This window comes from Schistocerca americana, chromosome 6 (genome assembly GCF_021461395.2).
Source record: "Schistocerca americana isolate TAMUIC-IGC-003095 chromosome 6, iqSchAmer2.1, whole genome shotgun sequence".
Classification (NCBI taxonomy): Eukaryota; Metazoa; Arthropoda; class Insecta; order Orthoptera; family Acrididae; genus Schistocerca; species Schistocerca americana.
The window spans coordinates 395,238,139-395,258,781 of record NC_060124.1 but is presented as its reverse complement, the minus strand read 5'-3'; the positions used below and the strand labels follow the sequence as shown (position 1 = coordinate 395,258,781).

The window sequence follows — 20,643 nt, the reverse complement described above, 5'->3', positions numbered from 1 at the left end:
TGTCAGAGACAGCAAAGGACTTGGAAGAGCAGTTGAACGGAATTGACAGTGTCTTGAAAAGGAGCATATAAGATGAACATCAACAAAAACAAAACGAGGATAATGGAATGTAGTCAAATTAGATCAGGTGATGCTAAGGGAATTAAATTAGGAAATGAGATGCTTGAAGTAGTAAATGAGTTTTGCTATTTGGGGATCAAAATAACTGATGATGGTCGAAGTAGAGGGGATATAAAGTGTAGACTGGCAATGGCAAGGAAAGCGTTTCTGAAGAAGAGAAGTTTGTTAACATCGAGTATAGATTTAAGTGACATGAAGTCATTTCTGAAACTATTTGTATGGAGTGTAGCCATGTATGGAAGTGAAACATGGACGATAAATAGTTTGGACAAGAAGAGAATAGAAGCTTTCGAAATGTGTTGCTGCAGAAGAATGCTGAAGATTACATGGGTAGATCACATAACTAATGAGGAGGTATTGAATAGAATTGGGGAGAAGAGGAGTTTGTGTCACAACTTGACTAGAAGAAGGGATCGTTTGGTGGGACATGTTCTGAGGCATCAAGGGATCACCAATTTAGTATTGGAGGGCAGCGTGGAGGGTGAAAATCGTAGAGGGAGACCAAGAGATGCGTACACTAAGCAGATTCAGAAGGATGTAGGTTGCAGTAGGTACTGGGAGATGAAGAAGCTTGCACAGGATAGAGTAGCGTGGAGAGCTGCATCAAACCAGTCTCTGGACTGAAGACCACTACAACAACAACAATGTGATTGCACAAGAAAAAAGGATGTTGTTAGATATCCTCTGCTCATATGATCTGATGCAGATGGTGTTTTTTCCTAGGGTGCAGGGGAACAGTAACACAGCCATAGACAATATTTTTATTCATTTTTCAGTAGTAGATAGGCATTGTGTTAGTAAAAGGGTGAATGACCTTTCGGACTATGATGCACAAATTTTAACACTAAAAAGTTTTCGTACTTAAAACAAATGTCACATATATTTACAAACTATGTAGGAAAGCTAATCCAATAGCAAGAGATAGTTTTTCTAACCTCGTTAAGGAACAAGACTGGCTGGATGCTTATAGTGTCGATAAGATACATGACAAATATATTGCTTTCCTTAACTCATTTCTAATGCTCTTTTGGAGTTGCTTTCCATTAGAACATTCTAAATGGGGTACTAGCAGTAAATGGCTGCTTGGATGGTTGACTAGTGTGATAAGGATATCATGTAGAACAAAGTGGGAATTATATCAAAATGTTAGAAGTTGTCACAATAAAGCTACAGTAGCCCATAACAAACAGTATTGTAAAGTGCTTAAAACATTATTAAGAAGGCAAAGGGTATGTGGTATGCAAATAGAATAACTAAGTCACAGGATAAAATTAAAACCATACCGTCAGTTGTGAATGAAGTGTATGGTAAGCAGCACAAGTTATACAATATTAAGTCAGTTTGTAAGAAAAATATTTCTGTTACTGATAAATCAGATGTATGTACAGTATTTAACAATCATTTTCTGAGCAGTGTTGGTGAGTTAAATAAAACTGATGTCTGAATACTCCTCTGTGATACTGACAAGGGTGAGATTGAGTCAATAATTAAATCACTGAAGACTGATGACTCTCATGGATACGATGGAGAGCCTAGCAGGATATTAAAGTACTGTGCTGCACATGTTACCCCTGTACTTAGACATATTTGTAATTTTTCCTTTAAGAATGGTCAGTTTCCTGAATGATCAAAGTACTCAGTCATAAAGCCACTTTATAAAAAGGGAGAAAGGGATAATGTAGGCAATTTTAGACCTATTTCTATGCCATCAGTGTTTGCTAAAGTTATTGGAAAGGTTGTTTATGTAAGGATAATTGACCATTTTATTTAACATAATTAGCTATCAAATGTACATTTCGGTTTTAGAAGTGGTTTAGGAATGGAAAATGTTATATTCTATTTTCTCTGTGTGGTACTGAATGGATTAAACAAATCGTTTCAAATGCTAGGCATCTTTTTTTATTTAACTGAGGCATTTAATTGTGTTGATCACAAAATATAGCTCCCGAAGTAGGACCATCATGGAATTTGGGGAGTACCTCACAGTTGGCCTATTTCTTACTTCAGCAACAAACAGCAAAAGGTCATTATCCACGCAGTTGAGAATGGTTATGATGAAGGGTCTGAGTGGGGCACAGTCAAATGGGGAGTGCCCCAGGGATCAGTGTTGGGGCCACCCCTGTTCGTTGTTTGTATATATGACATGCTCTCTAGTATTTCAGGTGATTCTAAAGAGTTGTGTTTTTAGTAAAGGATGTTGTGTGCAGCATTTGCGCTGTTTCAAATAGTGCAGTTCATAACATAAGTTCATGGTTCATAGAAAATAAACTAATGCCAAATTATAATGAGACTCAGTTTTTACAGTTTCTGACACACAATTCAATGAAACCCAATGTTTTAATTTCACAGAAGGGTCGTATGAGTAGTGAAACTGAACAGTGTTCAGGTAGATAGTAAACTGTCATGGAAAGCCCACATTCACAATCTTGGTCAAATACTTAATGCTGCCATTTTTACTATTCGAACGGTACCTGAAGTAAGTGATCGTTCAAAATGAAGAGTAGTCTGCTTTGCTTATTTTCACGTAGCAGAGACGCTGAGTTGCAGATAGGCATAACAAAAAGATTCACACAATTGTAGTTTTTGGACATTAAGCCCTTTGTCAACTGTAGACACACAAAAACACACACACACACACACACACACACACACACACACACACACACACACACAACTCGCACACACAACTGCAGTCTCAGCCAACAAGTGCGCTTTCCTGAGACTGTGGTTGTGTGTACGAGTTGTGTTTGCGTGAGTGTGTGTGTATATGTGTGTCTATTGTTGACAAAGGCCTTAATGGCCAAAAGCTAGAATTGTGTGAATCTTTTCATTCTGCCTATCTGCAACTCAGCACCTTTGATATATGGTGAGTGGCAACTTCTCCTTCTCTAATATTGTTACATCCCATCCTGGATCTTCCATTGTTTGATTTTTGCTTATTTTCAGTCACTTATGGTGTATGGTATTATACACACATCAAAAAAAAGTTTTGAATCGCCTTTGATCCAAGAGTTCCAGAACCTATACAGAAAATTGGAATAGAGATTAATATAAACATCATTTCCGCCATTTTTAATGCTCATGAAAACCACTCATTGCATGTTGAACCACCACATAGCGACACCTTTAGAGCTGGTGACCCAGACTGCTGTACACACTGGTACCTGTAATACCCAGTAGCACGTCCTCTTGCATTGATGCATGCCTGTATTCGTCATGGCATACTAGCCACAAGTTCGTCAAGGCACTTGTTGTCCTGATTGTCACAATCCTCATCGGCAATTCTGCGTAGATCCCTCAGAGTGGTTGGTGGGTCATGTCAGAAATAAACAGCCATTTTCAATCTATCACAGGCATGTTCGATAGGGTTCATGTCTGGAGAACATGCTGGCCACTCTAGTTGAGCTATGTCATTTTCCTGAAGGTAGTCTTTCACAAGATGTTCACGATGGGGTTGCGAATTGTCATCCATGAAGACAAATGCCATGCCAATGTGCTGCCAATATGGTTTCACTATTGGTCAGAGGACAGCATTCACGTATTGTACAGCCGCTACGGTGCCTTCCATGCCACCCCAAAACATCAGGGAACCTCCACCTTACTGCACTCGCTGGACAGTATGTCTAAGGCATATATCTTGACCGGGTTGCCTCCAAACACATCTCCAACGATTGTCTGGTTGAAGGCATATGTGACACTCATCGGTGAAGAGAACATGAGCGGTCCATTTGGCATGTTGTTGGGCCCATCTGTACTGCGCTGCATGGTGTCGTGGTTGCAAATATGGACCTCACCACATATGTTGGGAGTGAAGTTGTGCATCATGCACACAGTTTGAGTCATAACATGACTTCCTGTTTCTGCACAAAAAGCATTATTCAACATAGTGGCATCACTGTCAGAGTTCCTCCAAGCCGTAATCCATAGGTAGTGGTCATCCAATGCAGTAGTAGCCCTTGGGCGGCCTCAGCGAGGCATGTCATCAACAGTTCCTGTCTCTCTGTATCTCCTCCATGTCCGAACAACATCACTTTGGTTCACTACGAGATGCCTAGACACTTCCCTTGTTGAGAGCTCTTCCTGGCACAAAGTAACAACGCGGACACAATCAAACTGCAGTATTGACCGTCTAGGCATGGTTGAACTACAGACCCTAGGCATGGTTGAACTACAAACAACATGAGCTGTGTACCTCCTTCCTGGTGGAATGCCTGGAACTGATCAGCTGTCAGACCCCTTCCGTCTGATGGGCGTTGCTCATGGATGGTTGTTTACATCTTTGGGCAGGTTTAGTGTCATCTCTGAACAGTCAAAAAGACTGTGTCTGTGATACAATATCCACAGTCAAGGTCTATCTTCAGGAGTTCTGTGAACCGAGGTGATGCAAAACTTTTTGGGCTAACTCTTCCCGTTCTAAAATGATATTTTTGGCTCAGAAGTGGACAGTTCAGGCAAGAAGTTGTGTAAGCTCGCGAACCTCTTCTCAGCCCCTGTACACCAGTGTGGATATTTTGAGATTGCCTTCTTACTATATATATATATTTTACTGTTGTTCCTTGTTAATAATATCATCTTATTCCTAATAATCAGCAGCTTTCATGCAGTTAATACTTGGCAGGAATCCGATCTGCATTTGGATTGCACTTCCTTAACTCTTGTGCAGAAAGGTGTGCAATATACTGCTGCATCATTTTCAATAAGCTACCACAAGAATTCAAAAATCTTAGTGGTAATCCATGCACTTTCAAATTAAAACAGAAGATTTTCCTCATGGGACACTCCATTCTATTCTGCTGAGGAGTTCCTTGAAAAATTAAGCTGGTTCTTATGTTATGTTGTTGATTGCATTTACTTAAACTTATGGCTAGACTTGTTTTGTGTTCATAAACATTTTATTTTATCTGTTATTACTTTTATGTTGTAATTTCATGTACTGACTCATTCCAAGACCTTGGAGATTTGCTCCTCAATTTGGTCCTACAGAACAAGACGTGTAAATACATAAATAAATGTTGAGCTGTCAGACGACACACAATTTCGTACTGGTATTGAGACAACAACAAATTCCAACTTTGCAATTTTTAGGCAGTTCATTCAGAAACCAGCTTCATCAGATGAAACAAGGACTGCAATGGCTTGTAATCCGTTTCTAAGTAGGATTTTCTGCCATACAGATAGTGGTGGAATTTGGTGATGCCATATGCAGCAGCCAGTGTCTCTTTTTCTATGTGTAAATAGTTACATTGAGCTTTGGACAAAAGCAATAGGCCTGACTTTATTACCAAATCTGTGTGAGAGCACTGCACTGATTTTGTAAGTGGAAGCATCAACTTGCAACACAACTGGTTTATCAGGATCAAAGTGAACCAAGCATTGATCATTCAGGAATGCGTCTTTAAGTTTTTGAAGAGCTTCTTGGCACTCATCTGTCCAAACCAAGGGAAAGTTCTTGCGGCGGAAGCGATGCAATGGAGCTGCAACCTGTGCAGCATTCGGCATGAACTGAATATAATAGTTCGTTTTCCCCAAGACTGACCGCAATTCTGTGACATTGCGAGGAACTGGCAGATCATATATGGGTAAAAAATGTGACTGAAGAGGATGTACAGTTGATTGTTTATGACATGACCAAGATACTGCAATCCAGGTTTAAAAAAATTACACTTGTCCAGCCCACACATTAGACCTGCATCAGATAACACACGAAACAAAGCACTCAAATATGCAATGTATTCTTCAGGTGCACGGTCTATTACAACAGTATCGCCAAAATAGTTTGAACAGTTTGGTACTTGAGCAGTCAGCTGTTCCAGATACCATTGGAAAATGGCAGGTACAGAAGCACTACCAAAAGGCAAATGTAAATATTTAAACAAGCCCAAATGAGTGTTCACAACACACACAGTTTGAGATTCTTCATCTAGTGGTATTTGAAGATACGCATCGCGCAAATCAATTTTTGGAAAGTAGCGACCAGCACCTAATCTTTGCATGAGATCCTCCATGTGTGGCAATAGATAATTATTAATCACATTTTGTGGATTGATGGTGGACTTAAAGTCAACACAGAGGTCAATGTGACCTAAAGGTTTGGGGAGCAAAACCAGTGGACTTGCCCATTGACTGGCTTGTGTGGGTGCAAAAGCTCCGCTATCTTGCAGTTCTTTAAGGTCAGCAGCCACATTGTCCCATAATGCAATGGGAGCAGTTCTGGCCTGGCAAAATTTCGACTGAGCATTGTCTTTCATAGTAACATTTCAGGGAATTCTTTCAGCAAGCTAGCTACACTGTCTTTGGCATTGAATGCAGTCACTGACAACACTTTGTCCTGAATTTTAAATCCAAACAAAGCAAACGAATCAAGGTCACATATGTTCTCACAATCGCATGATTGTAGCGCAATGAAAGTCACAGTTCACTTATGCGAGGAATACGTGGCAGGCGAAGTATATTTTCCAAGAATAGGAATGTCTTATCCCTTATAAGCCATCAGGTGCGTGCTAGTTTCAGACAGGTATGGGGAGCCTAACAGTTCATATGTGTTATGATTCAGCAATGTAACAGAGGCACCCGCGTCCAACTGAAATTTCAGATGTTTTCTACTAAGATGTAAATGAACAAAAAGTTTGTTGGACTGGCGTAGCACTGAAGAAACTGTTTGCTTGCTAATTTTGCTTTGAATAAACTGCAATGATTACATGGACCTTGTGACTAGATTTTTGTGAGTGGACAGAATTCTAAGTTTGTTCCATTGCAAACATACAGATTGTATGTGACCTTTCTTGCCACAAACGGAACACTGTGCTTGTCTGGATGGGCAATCTTGGTGTTTGTGCCATGAATAGCACTTAGGGCATGACTTATTCTGTTCACTGATGTAACCACCTGTTTAGAGAACTGTTTACATGGCTTGACACACGCGTGCTGTTGCTGCCCACTGGGCCAGTTGCTAGCAAGGGATGACTCAACCCGACAAATTGGTGGCTACTCAAATTTATTGGCCATTGTGGCACCTGAATCATACCGATCTAGAATTTGCACTACATGATGAAATGATCGATCTGACTGTTCAAAATCTGTTCTCTAAGTTTGACATTAGTTTTATTGTACAAGCCCACATCACACAACATAACATCTGAATATAAAGCACCATAAGCACATTTGAATTTGCATTTCTTTGTCATATGCTGCAAATCTGTTACCCACTCAAGATAAGTTTGTTCTGACTTTTCTTGCCACATAAAAATTGGTACTTAGCTGCCACCACACCTCACTCGTTGGATGTAATACTTAGTTAGAGAACCTACAACCTGATCATAGGAAAGTCCACTCAGAGTGGAATTAGGGAACAATTTCTGAATGAGGTGAAAGGCTGCACTTCTGCACTTCCTACCATTGACAAAAAGTAATGTAGTTTCACTGTACCTGATAGTTTGTGAGCAATGATGCGGGCTTCATATTGTTGCAGCCACTCGAACCATTCCTCTTCTTTTTTGTTAAACTGGCAAAAAGGCAATATGTCACTTGGAGCTACAGTTGTTGCATGTTGGTTGGGTGTTCGTGTTGCATTCACTGCTTGGTTGGCCAGCAACTGCAGTACCATGTTTAGAAGGGTTGCAATCTGAAGCATCTGAAACTCAAACACCTCTGTTAGCTGTGTTGCATCTATAGCTTGTAGCTGAGACACCTGAGCAGGGGGTGGGATAGATGGGTTGCTCATTTTGAAGTAGGCAAATGCAATAAATAGACAATGGAAGCAATAAAAATAAGCACACAAGCAAAGAAAATTTCTGCAATGCCAACCTGAAGACACTGATAAGGAAAAACACTAGAAGAGACACTGGTAAAACATGTAAACATGCTCCTGCAAAGAAAAAACAAGATAGAGTTAAGGCCCCAGAAAAACACAAAAGCCCACTACAAAATAAAACAGAGACAATCTGTAGCAACTGGTGGCTCTGGGTTCGAAGCATTAACAGGCTGTCACTATGGCGTTAATCCTATGTCATCGGCATCATGTTATTCATACATCTCATCACCATGTTTTTGTGTCCAGGAATCCTGCATACTTGGTTCACTAGACAAACAATCAAACAACTCATATTAATGAGTTTTATTACAACAAGACAAATACAAATACTTACGTCAACGTAACTGCAATGGCTGCTGATCTCTAACTGAGGTACATAGAAATTGCTAATGAAGAGGCTACAATGCATTGGCTAACTAAGTGGTTAATGCTGAAGCTTAAAGGCCACTGCTGTCGCATTGTCGTCCTGGAGGAAGTTCAGTCAGCGTGCAAATGGCTGACCTCTTGTCACAGCCTTCTCTTCTCCGTCATTCCTGACTGGCATGATGGCACTAACTTTATGCCATAACAACGGCCACTGAGGAAGTGGTAGTTTGTATCCAATGTCCTGCACACCATCCTGAGTCAACCATCCTTGGATTTAATAGTGTCCATAATACCAAACTATTACACTATATTAAAAATCTTGTGAAGGAAATAGCTATTTTTGTTTTATAACAAACAGAAGAAGCACTTTAAAAATCATAAATGAATATTTGGACCTAAGTTCTAGTATTAAACTCATGTTTTTCTTTCCTCTTGCTACAGATTTTTATTTGTGACCTCATCAACAGGAATATGCAAGTTATTATGTTCAAATTAGATTTGTATCTGTTTCAGATAAAGCAAAGAAATGTTTATTTCAAATATAATTTAAACAGTAAAAACATAGAAGAGAGATACACCTGTTTGTGTTATGTAACTGTTGATGATGGAAACTGGCATACTGTTAAGGTAAGTTTAAGGCTCAAGACGAAAATGTTGGGAAAAGTTCTTTTTATTGCTTGATGAGTTAAACTGCATCTTTTAATGAAATTTTCAGGTTTCACGATATGGGTCATTATCAACTCTGCAGCTAGATGATGGTGAATTCACACGGTATAATCAAACATCAGTATTTGAAGGGCATCAGTGGTTGGTAATTGATAAACAGGAAGGAATCCATGCTGGTGGGAAAGCTGAATACACAGGCATGGACACTTTAGAAATTTATGCTGATTTTAAGAATGGTGAGTGTTGAATAAACCTTCACTATCACATTCTATATACTATACTCATAATCAATCGAAATTGATACAAGGGATGAAATCATAGTTGGCCAAATCAGCCAGAAGACTTATGACCCCAAAAGACAACACAATATGGAAAAACTGTTAAGTACAAATAATTAAGAAACTGCAACTGTAGTTATCTGTAATGTGCACATACCTATATGTATGTACTCTGCAATTGGATGATGATATTTACTTCACATTCTAAATTTACATTTTTACTTTTTTAGTGCCATTGATATAACTAATGCACAGTGCAGAGGGTGCAAACTATATTTTGAGAAGTACAACACAGAGTTATTTAAAATGACTAATAAGTCAGTTTTTATAAAATAACTTGTTTAAAAAAATAATAAAAAAGAAAAAAAAGTCTTTCAATCATTGATTCAGAGTGTACTAAATTGATCATAACAAAATACTACACCTCTCAGTTTGGGTTAAACTAGACCACATAATCCATATTAATCTTTATTTATCAAGTTTAGAGACTTCTTTACATCCCATGTCATATGTTCAACAAGTTACTATAAGCAATCACATTTATGCGGTAGGACAAATATTCCCTCAGTCATTAAACACTGACAACCTGATTATCATTACTTGGTTCAAATGGCTCTGAGCACTATGGGACTCAACTGCTGAGGTCATTAGTCCCCTAGAACTTAGAACTAGTTAAACCTAACTAACCTAAGGACATCACAAACATCCATGCCCGAGGCAGGATTCGAACCTGCGACCGTAGCGGTCTTGCGGTTCCAGACTGCAGCGCCTTTAACCGCACGGCCACTTCGGCCGGCTTATCATTACTTCTCCAGTGTTGTGAAGCACTTTGAAAATTACCAGTAAGAGATTAGTGCCTCAGATTTTGCTAGATTTATAGATTTTTACATTTATGTCATAACAGGGTGACCACATTTTTTTTTTTTTTTTTTTTGCTTTAAGGGAGATCACCAGTTACTGATCTACATTTTAAGGGAGGTTTTAGGAGAGATTTAGTCACAATACATTTCAACCACACACCTACAGCATATTTTCTTGGAGTGGGTGACAATGAAGATATAAATAAAAAACTAGCATACTTTGCTAGCTTTTAACCTTTTATATGTTCAGTATCATAATTTGAGGTAACTCCACAAACGGAGAGAAATAAAACAGTACACTGTAAGCTTAGTTAACACTGGAGGCCACGGACTTCAACCTAGAATATTGTTCCTCCCATTTCTTCAAATAAACACGAGAGTAGTTAATCTTCTTGTGTCTTGGAGTTTTTATGTCTTCATTTTCACTGCGAGAACATATGATGAGAACTGATTCTCTTTAGAAGCAAATGAAGGAGGAGGAGGAGGAGGAGGAGCTTAGTGTTTAACGTCCCGTCGACAACGAGGTCATTAGAGACGGAGCGCAAGCTCGGGTGAGGGAAGGATGGGGAAGGAAATCGGCCGTGCCCTTTCAAAGGAACCATCCCGGCATTTGCCTGAAGCGATTTAGGGAAATCACGGAAAACCTAAATCAGGATGGCCGGAGACGGGATTGAACCGTCGTCCTCCTGAATGCGAGTCCAGTGTGCTAACCACTGCGCCACCACGCTCGGTAGCAAATGAAGACACACGTGAATGCTGATGGTATAATGGGTACAATTACAGAAAGAAAGCTACAAAAATTGAACCAGCTTGTGTTGAGCGTCCTCTGTTTTTGATTGCTGCCAACTTTAAGTGATCTATCAGCATTGGCTGTTTCGAAGGATTGTGAAATGTTGTTGCATTCCATGAGTCAATTGAGAAATAAATAATGTAATGAGTCTGTTTAAACTTGAAATTCCCTGTAATCTGCTTTTGCAAGTCCTTCTTACTTCAGTGTGTTATGTATACCATTGCTGCTGATTGGTACAAGATGAGCGCATCTATGGGTTACATGTACTGACCAAGATATGAGTAAACATTCCCATTCTCATTATACCTCTAGATGTGTGGCCAATGGTATTCATTCTCTGTTCCTCACATTGCCTTAAGCCAAAGTGTCCTCTTTCCGTAGAAGCACTTACAGAAAATGGTTCAAGTGGCTCTGATCACTATGGGACTTAACATCTGAGGTCATCAGTCCCCTAGAACTTGGAACTACTTAAACCTAACTAACCTAAGGACATCACACACATCCATGCCCGAGGCAGGATTCGAACCTGCGACTGTAGCAGTCGCGCGGTCCCGGATTGAAGCGCCCAGAACCACTTGGCCACTGTGGCTGGCGCACTTACAGAAGAAAGACTATAGGTTGACTGTAGTATTGACTGTAATATGAAAAGTTTTTGAAATCTGTTATATAGGTAAAGACTACACACCGAGTTACTCACTCAGAAATCACATTTGAATGTTGTCTGTTTGTGAGACCATGTTATAGTTTTGTGTAAGAAAGAGAAAATTCTACTACCATGTGTTAGAATTTGACAGTGGTAGGATCATGGTCTATTTATACTGTGGTTTATTGTTTTGTTGTATTATGATTAATAGAAGCCCTAATTAAGTTGTAAATACTGTGTACAAAATTACAGGGAGTTTTGTTCAGTGATAGTGATTTCAACATTTTCTCAATACTTCTGACATTAGTATATTTACCACATATCCTAGCAGTGGTGTGAGAATTAAACTGAGGCAGTATTTCTGGATATTACTTTGAACAACAAATTTGAAAACAGAGTTAATCATGTCCGCCTTCGCATTGCTATCCTCAGTTTCACTTGTTGTGCCATCTATGAGTGTCTAGAGATTATCTTAGGTGCCATTGACAGCCTTAACATTTGACAAGAATCTCTTTGGGTTTTGTAAGATATCTTTCTTTAAGATTCTGTTACAGTATCATTGAAGGTTTCACACATTGCCCTTCTACAGCAAAACTCATTTCATTTGGTGTGTCTCTATTTATAGCCCTACGAAACAATCAGGAGTCCAGGAAGGAATAACTACAGTCCAAGGTGGAATAACAACATTATTATGAAAAGGATAGATTGCTGCTCACTATATAGAGGAGACATTGAGTTGCAGACAGACCCCTCCCCCAATTAAAAAAAAAAAAAAATTGTCTCTCCCCCACACTCCCATTCTCTGGCGAAAAAGGCGCACTCCCCTCGTGACTCAGTATCATCCAGGACTGGAGCAACTGAAACACATCCTGTGCCAGGGTTTCAACTACCTCTCTCCATGCCTTGGAATGAAGACTATTCTATCCACTATACTTCCCATTTCTGCTACACTCGTATTTCACTGTCCACTGAAAACACACACTATTGATGTGCATCCTTATTCCAGCCCTGCTCCCAACTCCTTGCCTCATGGCTCATATCTCTGTAATAGACTTAGATGCAAGACCTGTCCCTTACATCCTCCCACCATGACCTACTCCAGTCCAGTCACCAGTCGTATGCTGCACTTATCCCATCAAAGACAGCAGAGCTACTTGTGTAAACGGTCATGTGATATACAAATTTAGCTGATACAATGTGCTGTATTCTACATGGGCATGACAACCAACATGGTGCCTGTCTGCATGAATGGCCACCTACAACTGTGCTCAAGAGACAGCTAAAACACCCGTTGCTGAACATGCTACCTAGTGCAACATGGTTCACTTCAGTAACTGCTTCACAGCAAGCACCATCTGCATCCTTCCTACCAACACCAGCTTTACTGAAATGCGCAGGTGGGAACTCCACTACAATATATCCTATGTTCCCATAACCACCCTGGACTCAGCATTCACCACTGTCCTTCACCCACCTAACACCTTCCCTGCTTCCACTCCAGCTCTACACAGCCGTCTATTCCACCAAAGCAGCCACTAGTCTTTTTTCCTCTCCTCTACTTCTCTCCTTTTCCACTCTCAAGTGCACCCAGCAGCCCAACATTGTCCCCACCACATCTATCCATGCTCCCACAAGCAGCACTTTATCGTCCCCCACCTCTACCCTGCTGTCCCTCCCCTCCCCACCCCATCCCAGTCTCTCCCTTACCCCCGTCATCCACAGATTGCTTCTCCCATCATGTGCAGTGCTTACAGTCCAGCCCCAGTTGCCAGACAGTGGTCATGTGTGAGTGAGTTGTGTTCGTGTGAATTCATGTGTGTTTTATGCTTTAGAAGAAGGCCTTTTGGCTGAAAGCTCAAATGTATAGATGGTTTCTTTGAATGTCTGCAACTGTATGGTGAATAGGAATCTATCCTTTTAATAATATTGTCATTATTTCATCCTGTATTTTCCACTGTTTGCTTTCAATCTGAAGTTTAAGAGAATCATGGAAGAATCAATGTGGAAACAACTGGGATGCTGAAGTACTGATGAATGATGGGATGCATGTGAAGCTCTCTAACATTGTAGACATTGTGAGCAATACCACAACAAGCAGTTCAGTTGAAGAGAAATGGATGTCTTCAAAAAGGGCAATCACAAAAATTAGGCAGAAAAATATAGAGACAACAAAGGTAGTTGTGAAGAAACCTTGGGTAACAGATGAAGTACTTCAAGTGATCAGTAAAAGCAAAAAGCACAAAATTGTCTAGGAAAATACAGGAATATAGCAAAATGTCACTTAGGAACAAAACAAATAGGAATTCAGGGAAGCTAAGGTGAAATGGCTGCAGGAAAAAACTGAAGAAATCAAATAAGAAATGGTTGTCTGAAGGACAGATCCAGCATTGAGAAAAGTCAGTTCCACAGTCAAATGCAGAGAAATCTGTGGCTAGAGGAAAACAATACATTCAAGACCTCTATGGCAGGAAAACAATAAATTAATACATTGAAGGCCTCTATAGGTGGTGAGAGGGGGGGGGGGGGGGGGGCGGGGTTGTCGGCACGGCATGATAAAAGCACAAATGGGAACTGATGTGGAAAACGTAAGGGATCCAGGGGATTCCGCTTTGGAAGGCTTGCAATCAAATTAGGTGCAGGGCATAGACAACATCCTATCAGAATTTCTAAAATCATTGGAGAAATGACAACCAAACAACTGCACAAGTTAGTATGTAGAATCTATGAGACCAGAGACATACCATTAGTATAACTTTCAAAAAAATATCATCCACACAATCCCAAAGAAAGTAAGGGCAGATAAGTGCAAGAATTTTTGCACAATCTACTTAATAGCTCATGTATTGAATTAGCTGACAAGAATAACATACAAAAGAATGGAAAAGAAAATTGAGGCTGTGTTAGCTGACAATCAGTTTGACTTCAGGAAGGATACCAGAGAGGCAATTCTGACGCCCTTGATAATGGAAGTAAGACTTGTGAAAAATCATGACATGTTCATAGCACTGGCTGACTTAGTAAAAGCATTGAAGAATGTAAAATTGTGTCATATTTTCAAAATTCTGAGGAAAATAGGTATAAGTTATTAGGAAAGGTGGGTAATACGCTGCACGTACAAGAATGAATAGGGAAAAATTACAATGGAACAGCATGAATAAGATACTCAGATTAAAAAGGGTGTAAGACAGGGATGTAGTCTTTTGTCCCTATTGGTCAAGGTACAAATCAAAGAATAAATGACAAAAATGAAAGGAAGGTTCAAGCGTGAGTTTAAAATTCAGAATGAAAGCTATCAATGATATGATCATTATTGGAATGAACATTGTAGTGAGCAAACACTATGGATTCAGAGTAAACAAAAAAAGGACAAGAATAATGAAAATAGAAGAAATAAGACTAAGGATCGAGGACCACAAAGTACATGAAGTGAAAGAATTCTGCCATCTTTGAAGCAAAATAACACCTGATAGACAAAGCAAAGGGGACATAAAACCAGACTAGCACAGGCAAAGAGGCCATTCCAGGCCAAAAATTTCTAGTAATACCAAAAATTTTTCTTAATTAGATGAAGGAATTTTTAAGATTGTACGTTTGGAACGCAGCATTGTATGGAAGCAAGTAAGACATCAAGGAATAACTTTTATGGTATCAGGGGGAGCTGTACAAGATAAAAACTGTTGAGGAAGAGACAGATTGGAATAGCTCCAACAAATAAATGAAGATGTTGGGCGCAAGTCTATTCTGAGTTGAAGAGGTTGACACAGGAGAGGAATTCTTGGCAGGCTGCTTCAGATTTGTTGCAAGGCTGATTATTAGAAAAGTAAGTTAGCCAGCTACCAATTAGTGCATTGAAATATCAAACTGCCAAAAATGCAGTGCTTTAGATTACAAAAAGTGCTGATATGGTATACTTCACTGAACCAAGATATTGAATTCCATATTAGTCCCTATTTAAAAAAACTACATTACAAACTAATGCCTCTCTATGTAATTTAGTGAAATGTAAGTATTTCTTCTTGTTTTAGTTGCTTTTATATCACGTTCTTATTTCTTTTATTGTATTTGCCTAAATCAAACAGTCCTATTTTCCTGTTGCTATTAATTTATTATGATTTTAATTCTGAAGTTCTTCAACATCGAACAGTGAAAATCGATGGCACAACAGATGTTCCCGCACTACTTTATTTTGTGTGTAAATTGTTTGATGGTATGGATCTGAGGCAGAATGTCTGAAGCATGAACTAATACATTTAGCATTTAGGTGAATCATAATTTAATAAAAACTTGAGAATAATGCCTTATCCACATTTAATGTAAGTCTATTGACGATAATGCTTACTGTTCCTTCTGTTGTTTTGCATTTGTAACTGTTCAGTTTAGTCCCAGCAAGTAAAAAATGTATCATCAGTGTAAATCACTAAGTTTAAGTTTTGTATCTTTTTTACATCATTAGTATTTACTAGAAACACGAGCTGACCAAGAATGCAACCCTGTGAGACAGCAGACTTGAGAATATTACTATTTGCTTATGTCATTGTTAGAGTCTACCCTCCATTTTTGTAATATAGTATGGCACACTGTACTCTGTCATAGGGATCAGGATTTGAGGAATTTAGTGCCATTTCTTATATACAATAAGTTTTTAGTTCATTTAAGAGAACTGAATGATTGACAGTATCAAAGACCTTGAACACATATAAAAAAAGTGCTAATAATATTGGTTCATTTATTCAGTTGATTTGTCAGTTCTTGTAAAGAGTTCCTTCTGCTATTACTGTGGATTACTCTGTTTGGAAACTATGTTTGTAGATTGTAGATTGTATTTTATTGGTCCTGTTGTCTACATAGCAGCTTATGCATAAGACATTGGACAAGTCAAGTTATAAATATACAGTCTGAAAGTAATTTCAAGGCATACATATTTAAGCTTACAATAATACACTTTACACGTAAGTATTTATATAACACATTTCATAAATATAAATATTCTTCAATGGAGTAGAAGCAGTGATGCTGTAAATATGACTTTAGAGATTTTCCAAATTTATTGACCTCAGTAATAGCTTTTATGTTTTCAGGGAGTTTGTTATAAAGCTTAACTCCCATGTTGTGAACTACTAAGAACATTATACAGGACATGTCTGAAAAGTTCAGGGAATCGTGTCCAGAAATGAAGGAAACGAGTTACAGACAAAATACCTTTACACTGCCCTTCAAAAGTAATTACCATTAGCTACAAAACACTTCTGCCATCAGTTGTAAAGCTGTTGGAAACTGTCAAAAAACACTTCTTGTGGAATCACTCAAGGCACCTAATCACATACTGTTGGATATCCACAACATCTGCTAAGCATAAGCCTTTCAGGACTAATTTAAGGTGGAGAAAGAAAAAAAAGTCTGCTGGTGCCAAATCTGGAGAACAAGAAGGGTGGTGAGGAATTTTATGAAAGAGGATCAGGTGGAGCTGGGAATAGTATTGATAGGGACGAGGAGTGTGATGTAGGTGTTGACCTGGTGAAGATAGCTACTCAAAATGGTGGCACTAATGTGCACTTTGTCCAGCTGTTTCAGAGTCATGATTGGCCTCATCCTAGTGCTGGTGTTAGGCATGTTAACATGGGCGTGGAGAAGGTGCCGATGGTGGACGGCATGGTTCACATTGCAGTGGTGCCAGCTGAGTCTATCAGTAGATCGAGTTTCACTAGGCATGGCCTGAACCTCAATAAGTATGGGAAAGGGAGGCTGGCAAAGCTTATAGGTGAAGTGTAGTGGGCGGTGGAGGGATCACACGTGGGAAAATTCCTCTAGTAGTTGGCATTAGAGCTGCATCTTTTTTAGACTGAAGTTAGCTGATACGTATCCCTGCTTAAAGGAAGTCTCTCTAATAAAGGAATCACCTTCAGAGGAGATTCACAATATACATAAATGACCTTGTGGATAACATCGGAAGTTCACTGAGGCTTTTTGCAAATAATGCTGTGGTATATCGAGAGGTTGTAACAACGGAAAATTGTACTGAAATGCAGGAGGATATGCAGCGAATTGATGCATGGTGCAGGGAATGGCAATTGAATCTCAATGTAGACAAGTGTAATATGCTGCGAATAAATAGAAATAAAGATTCCTTATCATTAAACTACAATGTAGCAGGTCAGCAACTGGAAGCAGTTAATTCCATAAATTATCTGGGAGTAGGCATTAGGAGTGATTTAAAATGGAATTATCATATAAAGTTGATCATCAGTGAAGCAGATGCAACACTGAGATTCTTTGGAAGAATCCTAAGGAAATGCAATCCGAAATCAAAGGAAGTAGGTTACAGTACACTTGTTCGCTCACTGCTTGAATACTGCTCACCAGTGTGGGATCTGTACCAGATATGGTTGATAGATGAGGTAGAGAAGGTCCAAATGATCTCAGGATCATTTAGTAATCACGAAAGCGTTACAGAGATGATAGATAAACTCCAGTGGAAGACTGTGCAGGAGAGACGCTCAGTAGCTCAGTACGGGCTTTTGTTGAAGTTTCGAGAACTTATCTTTACCGAGGAGCCAAGCAGTATATTGCTCCCTCCTACGTATATCTCCTGAAGAGACCATGAGGATAAAATCAGAGAGATTAGAGCCCACACAGAGGCATACCGACAATCCTTTCCATGAACAATACGAGACTGGAATAGAAGGGAGAAGATAGAGGTACTCAAGGTACCCTCAGCCACTCACCGTCAGGTTGCTTGTGGAGTATGGATGTAGATGTAGATGTAGTGAAGGAATTAGCATATTTCATCAAAATATAAGAGGTATTAGAAATAATGTTAGTGAACCACTTCTATATGTTGTATGTGACATTATTGGTTTATTGGAGCACCACTTAAATAATTTGGCAAGTCAGAGGCTTCCTTTACCAGGATACAGATCAGCTGGCTGTTGTTGAAGAAGTTCTTCATGGAGTGGGGGAGTGGCCATGTATGGAAATAACAGTTTTCCATTTGACTCAATAGACATATCATGGCAGTGCACTGAACAGGTATTTGAATGTTCTACGGGTGCAGTTGAATTTAGTGAAACTATTTTATAGGTCCCCTAACTCTGACTTCAGAGCATTTCTGCTCAAGCTAGGGAGGGTTCTTGGTTCACTTAATAGGAAGTCCAAAAATTAGTTATATCTGGTGATATCAATATTAAATTAGTAGTGACTATGCAAGAAAAAGGATGTTGGAAGATCTTCTAAATTCATATGATCTGACGCAGACTGTGTTTATTCCAACCAGGGTGCAGAGGAATAGTGGCACAACCATAGACAATATTTTTATTCAGTCTAGTGAAAGGGTGAATGGCCTTTCAGGCCATGATGCACAGATTTTAACACTGAAATGATGTGTACTCAAAGAAATGTTATATTTAATTATAAACTATGTAGGAAAGCTACCATAATCCAATGGCAATAGAGAGTTTTTTAAACCTCATGAAGGAACAAGGCTGGCAGGATGTTTATTGTACATAGAACATAGATGACATAATTAATGGTTTCCTTAACACTTTTATCACGCTCTTTGAAAGCTGCTTTCCATCAGAATGTGCTAAATAAGGTGTTAGCAGTAAAAGGCAGCCTGGTTGGCTGACTAGTGGGATAAGGATATCATGTAGAACAAAGTGAAAATTATATCAAAATGTTAGAAGTAGTCACAATTAAGCTACAGTAGTCCATTAAAAACAGTGTTGTAAGGTGCTTAAAAACATTGTTAGGAAGGCAAAGAGTATGTGGTATGCAATTAGCAATTAGTTGTTGTTGTTGTGGTCTTCAGTCCAGAGACTGGTTTGATGCAACTCTCCATGCTACTCTATCCTGTGCAAGCTTCTTCATCTCCAAGTAACTACTGCAACATACATCCTTCTGAATTTGCTTAGTGTATTCATCTCTTGGCCTCCCCCTACTATTTTTACCCTCCACGCTGCCCTCCAATACTTAATTGGTGATCCCTTGATGCCTCAAAACATGTCCTACCAACCAGTCCCTTCTTCTAGGCAAGTTGTGCCACAAATTCCTCTTTTCCCCAATTCCGTTCAGTACCTCCTCATTAGTTATGGGATCTACCCATATCAGCATTCTTCTCTAGCACCACATTTCAAAAGCTTCTATTCTCATTTCCATACATGGCTACACTCCGTACAAATACTTTCACAAAAGACTTCCTGACACTTAAATCTATACTCGATGTTAACAAACTTCTCTTCTTCAGAAACGCTTTCCTTACCATTGCCAGTCTACATTTTATATCCTCTCTACTTCGACCATCATCAGTTATTTTGCTTCCCAAATAGCAAAACTCACTTACTGCTGTAAGTATGTCATTTCCTAATCTAATTTCCTCAGCATCACCTGATTTAATTTGACTGCATTCCATTATCCTTGTTTTACTTTGGTTGATGTTCATCTTATATCCTCCTTTCAAGACACTGTCCATTCCATTCAACCGCTCTTCCAAGTCCTTTGCTGTGTCTGACAGAATTACTATGCAAATAGAATAGCTAATTCACAGGATAAAATTTACACCATATGGCCAGTTGTGGAGGAAGTGTCTGGCCAGCAGCACAAGATCAACAATATAAAGTCTGTTTGAAGTAAAAATATTTCTGTTACTGATAAATCAGATATATGTACCACATTTAACAATCATTTTCTGAGCATTGCTGGCGAGTTAAATAAGAATTTAGTTTCTACTGTCTTGGAAAATGCCTTTCTGAGACTGATGTCTGAATACTCCTCTGTGATACTGACAAGGGGGAGATTGAGCCAATAATTAAATCACTGTAGACCAAGGACTCTCATGGATATGGTGGTGTGCCTAGCAGGGTATTAAAGTACTGTGCTGCACATGTTAGCCCTGTACTTAGCCATATTTGTAATTTTTCCTCTAAGAATGATCAGTTTTCTGACTGATTAAAGTACCCAGTAGTAAAGCCGCTTTATAAAAAGTGATAATGTAGATAATTTTGGACCTATTTCTATGCCACCAGTGTTTGCTAAAGTTATTGAAAAGGTGATGTATGTAAGGATTGATATTTTATTTCGCATAATTTGCTATCAAATGTACATTTCGGTTTTAAAAG

At 39.1% G+C, this 20,643-nt stretch overlaps 1 protein-coding gene across 1 annotated transcript in view; it reads left to right on the top strand.

Moving 5' to 3' along the window:
- Nucleotides 1-20,643, top strand: part of LOC124620163 (neural-cadherin-like) — a 115,046-nt gene that overhangs the window by 40,853 nt on the left and 53,550 nt on the right. Inside the window, exons 2-3 of the mRNA XM_047146833.1 lie at nt 8,810-8,923; nt 9,012-9,198. Coding sequence (XP_047002789.1) covers nt 8,810-8,923; nt 9,012-9,198 — 301 coding nt within the window. The remainder of the gene's footprint in view (nt 1-8,809; nt 8,924-9,011; nt 9,199-20,643) is intronic.